The sequence below is a fragment of the Notothenia coriiceps genome, unplaced genomic scaffold (assembly GCF_000735185.1).
Source record: "Notothenia coriiceps isolate Sejong01 unplaced genomic scaffold, NC01 NC01_scaffold00003685, whole genome shotgun sequence".
NCBI classification, from domain to species: Eukaryota; Metazoa; Chordata; class Actinopteri; order Perciformes; family Nototheniidae; genus Notothenia; species Notothenia coriiceps.
Genome location: NW_011336386.1, coordinates 37,020 through 45,893, shown reverse-complemented (window position 1 = coordinate 45,893; position 8,874 = coordinate 37,020). Strand labels below are relative to the sequence as shown.

The 8,874-nt window shown below is 40.8% G+C and overlaps 1 protein-coding gene and 1 long non-coding RNA gene across 5 annotated transcripts in view; one reads left to right on the top strand and one right to left on the bottom strand.

The window, feature by feature from the left end:
- Window positions 1-6: 6 nt before the first annotated feature.
- The window catches only part of LOC104941668 (uncharacterized), an 18,239-nt gene continuing 9,371 nt past the window's right edge, over window positions 7-8,874 (bottom strand). Inside the window, exons 2-3 of the long non-coding RNA XR_797921.1 lie at window positions 1,193-1,198; window positions 7-705 (exon numbers count right to left, since the gene is read on the bottom strand). This is a non-coding gene — a long non-coding RNA (uncharacterized lncRNA). The remainder of the gene's footprint in view (window positions 706-1,192; window positions 1,199-8,874) is intronic.
- The window catches only part of rcn3 (reticulocalbin 3, EF-hand calcium binding domain), a 10,967-nt gene continuing 3,889 nt past the window's right edge, over window positions 1,797-8,874 (top strand). For 3 of the 4 annotated variants that reach the window (XM_010766799.1, XM_010766798.1, XM_010766796.1), the window contains exons 1-7: window positions 1,797-1,882; window positions 2,430-2,651; window positions 2,818-3,011; window positions 3,765-3,937; window positions 4,278-4,338; window positions 4,908-4,999; window positions 5,918-6,025. In XM_010766799.1, coding sequence (XP_010765101.1) covers window positions 2,434-2,651; window positions 2,818-3,011; window positions 3,765-3,937; window positions 4,278-4,338; window positions 4,908-4,999; window positions 5,918-6,025 — 846 coding nt within the window. In that variant the 5' untranslated portion in view covers window positions 1,797-1,882; window positions 2,430-2,433. Of the gene's footprint in view, window positions 1,883-2,426; window positions 2,652-2,817; window positions 3,012-3,764; window positions 3,938-4,277; window positions 4,339-4,907; window positions 5,000-5,917; window positions 6,026-8,874 lie in introns of all 4 variants that reach the window. The other variant, XM_010766797.1, reaches the window with a different exon arrangement.

The following is an 8,874-nucleotide window of genomic DNA, read 5'->3' as shown; positions in this document are numbered from 1 at the left end:
CTCTATGCTTCCCTCTGATGTTAGCAGGTGTACCGACTCCTCACACCATATCCTAAATTTCCCCCAATCAGCTTTAGCAAAGCACCACATGGTTATTACACCTCCTTCCTGCATATATACATTAGTATTCATTTTAGTAAGCACTGGATAATGGTCACTTCCTACAGTGGAGCTATTCATAACAAACCATTCGCATGTATGAACCAAACAGTTTGATACTAATGTCAGATCCAGGCATGAGACTTTCCCCCTGTGTACATCTACTCTTGTGCCATGTCCATCATTAAGGCATACTAGTGTTCTTTCCTCCAGCATTTCTTCCACTACATTTCCGTTACTATCTGTATGGTTGCTGCCCCATAGACTGTTGTGTGCATTGAAATCACCACACCAAACTTCCTTCCTATGTTTATTGCCTGCTATTTCTTTAAATATATCAGTGGTTAGATTTTTACATGGGTTGTATACATTGATTATCCTAATGTTATCTTGTTTCCTAGGGTTGCAAATGTCCACTATAATACACTCTATATCATCAGGAGATTGCACCTCCCTATATGCCACACCATCTTTGAGAAACGTGGCACCCCCTCCACCATTTTGACTATTAGCTCTATCATGCCCTATACAGCTAAATCCTGGAATGACAAAGTCTAATTGAGGTCGTAACCAGGTTTCTTGCACACATATTACCTCAGGGACTAGCTCATATATATATTTCTTGAATTCTTGACCATTAGCTATGAGGCTTCTTGCGTTCCACTGTAGTATGTGCAGAACCATGATTAAGGATCTAACCCTCATCCTGATTTTCATTTTCCCCAGCTCCATTTATAGCTAACATTGCATGTATCTGGTCTGCTTTAATATCTTTCATGTCAAGGAATTTTCCAGCTGCCTCCACAATGGCTTTGATTCTATCACTTTTCTTTTTTAACTGTAATGCAACATTTACAGTATGGCATATGAATACCACAACATTCACCTTTTTCACTCCTAGAACATCACCATCCTCTTTACTCTTGGTGGCGCTGTGGGGTTGGATTGAAGATTACTTTTTGGTGTGTTCCTGCCATTGTATTGTAATGCTCTGCTCCATTACACTAGGGGTCTTATTGATTGTTATTGTTCCCCTTACTTTCTTTATTGCTTCTGCGTATGAAACTTTGTTTGTATTCTTAACTCTCTGCACCTCTCTCTGCACTTCACATCCTCCAAACGCAGCACTGTGATCTCCTCCGCAGTTACAACATTTAACCTTTGCATCCTTTTCACATTTCCCATACTCATGTTGTCCTCCGCATCTCGCACGCCTTAGCTGTCCTTTACACTATTGCGCTGTGTGCCCCATTCGTTGACATGCGTAGCACCTGAGAGCTTTGGGGATGTACTCCCTAACCATGAAGTTAAAATATCCCATTATTACTGCCTTAGTAAGCTTCTCTCAAACTGAATGAGAACTGATCATGTTTCTTTGAGTGTGCCATCCCGTTTGCTTTTAAGCCTTGTGACTTCCACTACTTTGTCTCCTTTTAATTCACTTTTAACATCTTCCATCGACATGTCCAATGATAGCCTACTCCTGTCCTGAGATTACTCCTCTCAGTTTTTCGCCTCTCTATTGCAAAGTTGATCCGAAGTGGTCTGCTGTTGTGTGACAACGTGGCGATTAACAGCCAATAAGAATTTATCCTAAAGTATTTCACTGCCGTGTCCTACTTTGTATTGGTTAGAGCCCCCTTTAAGGCGTTACTCATTGGTTATCTGAACAACAAGCCCCGCCTTCATGACGTTGTTATTTAAAGTTGCAGAGTGCCAACGCGGACTGATCTGCTGTTCACACACTGCTAAGGAGATTTTGCGAGAAGCTCTCGAGAAACTGGTGAGAACATTTGTTTCTTTCCTCTAAAAGGGAACATTTGAAAAACACAGGCTAACATGGTTTTTGCTGTCATACAATGCATAGAGCTGAGTTGATGAACTTCCATCAACATGGAGAGTAAGGACATTTGTTAGTGTGTGTTTAATGATGGGGTTCATGAAGGGCCAGAGGAAATTACACTACCTGCTCATTCTGATCAATGAAGTACTATTTTCTTTGTCGTATTATGGATTGTTATCAATTTGAACGTTAAAAAGTGTAAATGTTTGTAGAATGTATATATGTTTTATCTCCGATGACACCATCCTTAGACAGTTATCTCTAAGTTGATCTGACCTGGTTCTGTCGATTCAGGATTTTCTTTCTGTTGAACACAAATCAGTTGAAGGACTTCTGAATGTACTTTTCATCCTGTACCACACAGAAGTTCCAATACACAATATTTTTACTATGTCAAAATGTTTCATGCTTTAAGTATTGCTATTTTAACTTTTTTAATAGTGTACTGTGTTTTTCAAATGACTTTTCTGTCTTCTCCAACGAGAAGTAGAATGAAGCTGCTGAGGTCCCTGGCCTCCATCTGCCTGCTGGCGGTCGCGGCCCTCTCCGTCCCCACTCAGGAGAAGCGCGTCCATCACCAGTCGGACCTGAGCGACCGCGCCCACGATGATTCTCATGGCTTCCAGTACGATCACGAGGCCTTCCTGGGAAAGGAGGAGGCCAAGACCTTCGACCAGCTGACGCCTGAGGAGAGCAAAGACAAGCTGGCGTAGGTTCCCCAACCTTCAGCAGATTTTTCTAACTGGCTGCTTCTGGCTTCAGGGGGTTCTTCTCTAATGCACCAATTAGGGGGGCTGAGAATGTCAGAGTTGTGGGTTTTATTTCCCATGGAGTCAGAATATTTTAGTAAACATTATCCATAACTCTCTCCACAGGATGATTGTGGTCCGGATTGACACCGATAAGGATGGCTACATCAGCCACGCTGAGCTGCACCACTGGATCAAACACCGGCAGAGGAGGTACATCGAGGAGAACGTGAACAAACACTGGAAGGACTACGACAAGAATCAAGACGGAAAGATAGGCTGGGAGGAGTACAAGAACACCACCTACGGCTTCTACCTGGGTAATTCTCAAAGACAATTTCATTGTAACTTGTCTAACTGTCTGCATTTACAACTATCTAAGGAAACACAAGCATCTTCTATTAGTCCACTTTCTTAATGCTAACTATGAAACATTGAACACGCATCAGCTCTTCACAACTTGTGTTGATACAGAATATCTAGAGTAATGAGCAACGCTAGTCATAGCTGAAAAATAACAAAATGACCTTCTATATACAAATGTACAATTTATCCATCTTTCCCTTCTGTGAGCCACTTCTCTTGCCCTGCATCACACTGAGGGTGGGTGCAGTACACACACACACACTCACACACACACACACACACACACACACACACACACACACACACACACACACACACACACACACACACTGGATAGAACATATTAGACCAAATAATCTATGGCTGGCATAACATTAAAAGCTGGGCCGTAATAGTGTTCCGTTCAAGTCAAAGTTCCCCTTACTGAGATTTGTGAAGCTTTCCACTTTCACTGCCTCTTTGTCAGCTATTAGAAGTGAAACATGTGTGATGTGAGATTATTCAGTCATTCTCCAATCCCAAGGTCAAAAATATATGTATATATATACGTATGTAAAGTGTATATAACAGCAGAGGGTGTTTGCTCAGTTGCAATGAAGTTTCAAGGATAGTTGTAATAAAGACTTCTTCACAGAAACAGTGTGTTTTAGGAAGAGATTTTTAAATGCTTCACAGTGCCTGACAAAACATCTCACTCATGTTTTCAGATGAGGAGTTTGATGACGTGGAGGACAAGGCCACCTATAGGTTCATGCTGACGCGGGACGAAAGACGCTTCAAGACGGCTGATCGAGACGGGGACGGTATCGCCACCCGGGAGGAGTTCACTGCCTTCCTGCACCCAGAGGAGTTCGACCACATGAAAGACTTGGTGGTGCAGGTACTGGTCCTCACCTGCAGATCTCTGAAGGTTGCACCATGGCAACGGATCAGCATCCAACATGTGATGACAGTGCATATTACTTGTGGCCAGACAATATGGATTATTTTAATGCCCGATGCCAATATTTGGTCTATGACAAATTTATAATGCTGAAAAATGTGTAAATCAGTTCGGATAACATTTCTTAATGATTTAGTGTCATTTATTTGACACTGTTATTTTCCGCATTTTCTCTACTGGAAGTCTAAAAATAAAAAGGTCCACAGGATATCAAAACCCTGAACAAAAAAAACGTTTCATGTATTGCACTGTAAGACTAACTCATGTTCTCTTTCAGGAAACAGTGGAGGACATTGATAAGAACGGAGATGGAAAGATCGACATAAATGAATACATTGGTAAGCAGAGGCGGAAGAACTACTCAGATTGTTTTACTGAAGTAAAAGTAGAAATACTACTGTGTAAAAATACTCAGTTACATAATGGCATTCAAATTGTCCTTAAGTCAAAGTTAAAAAGTATGAGCATTAAAAAATACTTTAAGTACCAAAAGTAAAAGTCCTCGTTAAGCAAAATGGCTTTTTTAAGCGCCAGCTATATTTCTATCATTTTATAAAATGATGGGTGCGTTAATGTGTTCATTACTTCTTAAATATAGGGTTTATTGTATTACTTTATACACTACTGGATAGCTTAACCCATAATAATATTATGCATATAATCATGTGTGTCAATTTTAATTTTTTTGTAATAATAACCTAAATCTGCAAAGTAACTAAATAAAGATGAGTAAAAGTAAAAGTATAAAGAAGCATAATGTGAAATACTGAAGTTAAGTACAAGTATTTCATTTTTTTACTGAAGTACAGTACTTGAGTAATCACTTAGTTAAATGACACCACTGTCGGTACGGTTCCCTCCTTTCCCATCAGCCACCTGTTCTGAATGTGTGTGTGCTGCTCCACAGGGGACATGTTCTCTCCAGAGAGCGGGGAGAGGGAGCCCGACTGGGTGCAGACCGAGAGGAAACACTTCCATGAGTTCAGAGACGCAAACAAGGTAACATGGACGAACGGTCGGATGCAGACAGACAGACAGACAGACAGACAGACAGACAGACAGACAGACAGACAGACAGACAGACAGACAGACAGACAGACAGACAGACAGACAGACAGACAGACAGAGAGACACAGAGAGAGAGAGAGACAGTAATAATATGTAAACATTTGAAATGTATGTTAATGTTGTTAATTATTTTGTATTGTGATGCTTTGGCAACATTGTTTAATTTAACTTTCATGCCAATAAAGCCCCTTTGAATTGAGAGAGAGAGAGAGAGAGAGAGAGAGAGAGAGAGAGAGAGAGAGAGAGAGAGAGAGAGAGAGAGAGAGAGAGAGAGAGAGAGAGAGAGAGAGAGAAAAAGAGAAAAAGAGAGAGAAAAAGAGAAAAAGAGAGAGAAAAAGAGAAAGAAAGAAATCCAGTTGGTGACTTTTTTTTTGGGATGGGGAGTGTATGTTATTTTGTTTGGATGTATTATGTAATATTATTTGAACACTTGGTGAAGGAGATTAGCTGAAAAAAGTGTGTATAAGGGTTGTAGGTTACCGGACACGGTTCTTAGCATAACTACCCACTCAGCAATAACCCATCAACACTGGCAACTGGTAGTGTACAACCAGGGGCGCCGCCAGGGATTGCGGGCCCCATGAAAAGATATCACATTGGTTACTTAAACATTTTTTTTTATGTTCTAAAATAGTTTGGGCCCCTGTCAGTCACGGGCCCTTAGAATCATCCTAACTTTTCACCCCCTTACGGCGCCCCTGTGTACAACTAACGCAATAAACCTCATATCTTCGATCCCTGTTACACCTTCCTGTGTAATAATGGCCAACGCAATAGGACATTTGAACACGTAATAGCCGTCACAGAGGCTCTTCAGAAGCTCCTCAGTAAGCGCCTGTGTGTCTGCAGGATGGGTACCTGGATAATGCTGAGGTGGCGCACTGGGTTCTGCCCGGAGAGGTGGACCACGCAGACAATGAGGCCAAACACCTGATCCACGAGACGGACACCGACAAGGTACAGCTGCTCTCACACTCCACCACATGGTGCGCTCTGAAGCAGTGAGCAGCAGCTGAGAGCTGAAAACACAGTCAGTCTATCACTTTATTTATAGAGAATGTGCATTTCCAGTAGTGCTGATGCAGTTGTTAGCAAAGCATCTATTTTATTACATGTAAGAGCTCTGTGGTGGGGAACATTTCAACCAGATGACTAGAGGGTTCAAGAAATGTGGAATATTGGAATTTCGATCTTCTACATTTAGTTTATTTAGGTATATAAACTATGGCAGGGCTGGTTATATTCTTTATTTTATTGATGGGACAAGTGTCTTCTTTTCCATGAACAAACACACTGTCGTTTGTTTTCCGTCCCACATACACTGGCCCCGAAATATCAGTCAATCCACTACTGAAAATAGTCCCCAACATATGTGCTATTTCTTCCAGCTTGAGACCCGCTGAGCAGATACTGAATCTTATTTTAAATAATAAACTTTACATCTGAGAGCTGAAGATGGAGTGTATGTATTTAGGAGAAACTGAAGGCCTGCCAGCCACAGACTCTGGAGGAGTGTCAGAGCGTTTTATATGTTAGCCTATATATCATATAAATAAATAGGTTAGTTAGCTGTGGCCTTTTCATTGGATTTGTTGACAATTAGAATAATATAAAACACCAGCCACCTTCTTATATGTATGAAATAAGATTCACCTTTAGCAGCAGTTTATTAGGTACACAAATTATAACAAAAATAAAAAGAACATTGAATTTAGGCTGAGCTAAAAACAGGAGCATCTCCAACTGTAAAATGGATTAAATGTGCAGAGCACATACAACGGCATACTGTATGTGATATCGCCTACTCTATCTATACAGACAGTATAATTAAGCAATAGCTCACGACAGGCCGTGGTCATTATATCACAGTTAAGGGGCGTGGTTCGGCCCGAGGACAGGCCGTGGTATATTGCTTTTATAAAACGGTTACCAAGTGTGGCAATATGAAAGAAAATAGACACTCTAATTTAAATAGTTTTTATTAGTAAATAATGATGTTCAAAATAAAAATAGTCCCTCGTTGCCTTCTGCACAAAACGAGGTGCGAGATGGTTGCTATGCAACAACACTAACAGCTAGCGAACATATTAGACAGAGAGCGTTAATCGATTATTTAGCTATTTATTTAGGCCTACATTAATGTGTATGTTGCCGTTTATTGTACACCCACTGAAAAACTGTCCAGCATCAGTAGAGGTTACTTGTATAGGTTGAGGTTGTACTCGGCTGTTGCTTGGCGTGGCGAGAATATTGCTCCACTTTCTCCGGTCCCCAAGATTGGGCTTCCAGTAGCTCTGGAGAGAGCTTTCGCACCTGTCGCCAACAACGGTCATCATTTCTCTGCTTTGTTTCAAGACCCGCATCAGAAAGCTTTTGAATAATGCTACTTTTCCAGTTGGTCTACCCTGCTCTTCACGTAGCTCTTCACGATGGCCAGTCCGCCACTGCACCCAGCCCAGCCCACGTAAACTGTCAACAGGGGGAGCCTCGCTGCGGGGAAACGGTGGACCTAGTGTCCCGATCGGAGTGGAAATAATAATAATAATCTGTGCATTTTATCCATTAATTTCCCCAACATTGTGGTAAAAAAAAACACACGTTTAATCCATGTTGGTGTACTACAACTACAAAAAGCATCGGTTTGTTTTCTCATCAGGAAATGCAGACCGGCTCAAACAAACGATTTTTAAATCATCTTCCTCACGATCATTTAATGTATCATATGTTCACCGAATTGACATGAAAGCACTAATAAATGTAGTTTCATCCACTTGAGTTTACAATTACAAAAATAATCGATTTGTTTTTATATCACAGCCGACGAGAGGAAATTCAGCAGCTCTCACTACTGATTTTTAATCCTAATTTAATCATCATCTTTACCACGATCATTTATGTTCATGTTCGCCGAATTCACATGAAAGCACTGACAAATATGAATATAATGTTGTCAACTTCATTAAAACGTTATTAACGTGCCGAAAGTCAGTAATTCACAATTTCTACGCATGACAACACACTTTGTCCTTGTTTGGCTCTCTCGCCGCACAGTGAAGCGTTCCCGCATTGACGTCACTTCCGGCTTCCCCCAAAACTTCAAAATGAGTCGAAAGAATTTCCCCGCGATGTTCGAAATTATTGATATTTATCGGAACGGTATCGCACCTTCTTTTTTAAAATGATGGTTCGAGATTACTAGTAGCCCAATATTTCATTGCACAACAGTTGTTGGGAGGCTGTCACAGGCTCTTTAATGCAGCCGGACCGTGTATTACAATGCCGTTATGTGATGACTTTCAAAGAGAAAAGCAAGAACACTCGGAATAAAGTATTTATTTTATTTTTTTTAAATGTTTTCGGATATCATATCGCATTAACATCATATCCCAACATGCATTGCGGCTAAAACATCCAATCAACGAGCTTCAAGCTGAGGATCTTGGGTAATCTGTTCAGTGGGTTTGTGGTGTGTGTCACTACCCGATCCGTCCCCCTGCCCGATCGGTACTGCGCATGTGCGAGATGGTCCGCCATATTGGACAACTCCAGACGGCAACCCAAGATGGACACTTGACTAGGTGGCTTTTAGCAAAGCTCAAAAATAAAACGAGTGAGAGATGAGTTATTGTTATTACAATGTGACTTCACTATTATTTAACAACTCTTTTTATTGGGTTATTTTATTTGAGGTTAAGTACATTGTCAGAATAAGTGAGAAATTAATTTAACTTCTGTTAGACAGCTATCATACTGAATAAATATTTACTGTGAATGTATGCAAAAATGTATGGCATATGGCTGTCTAA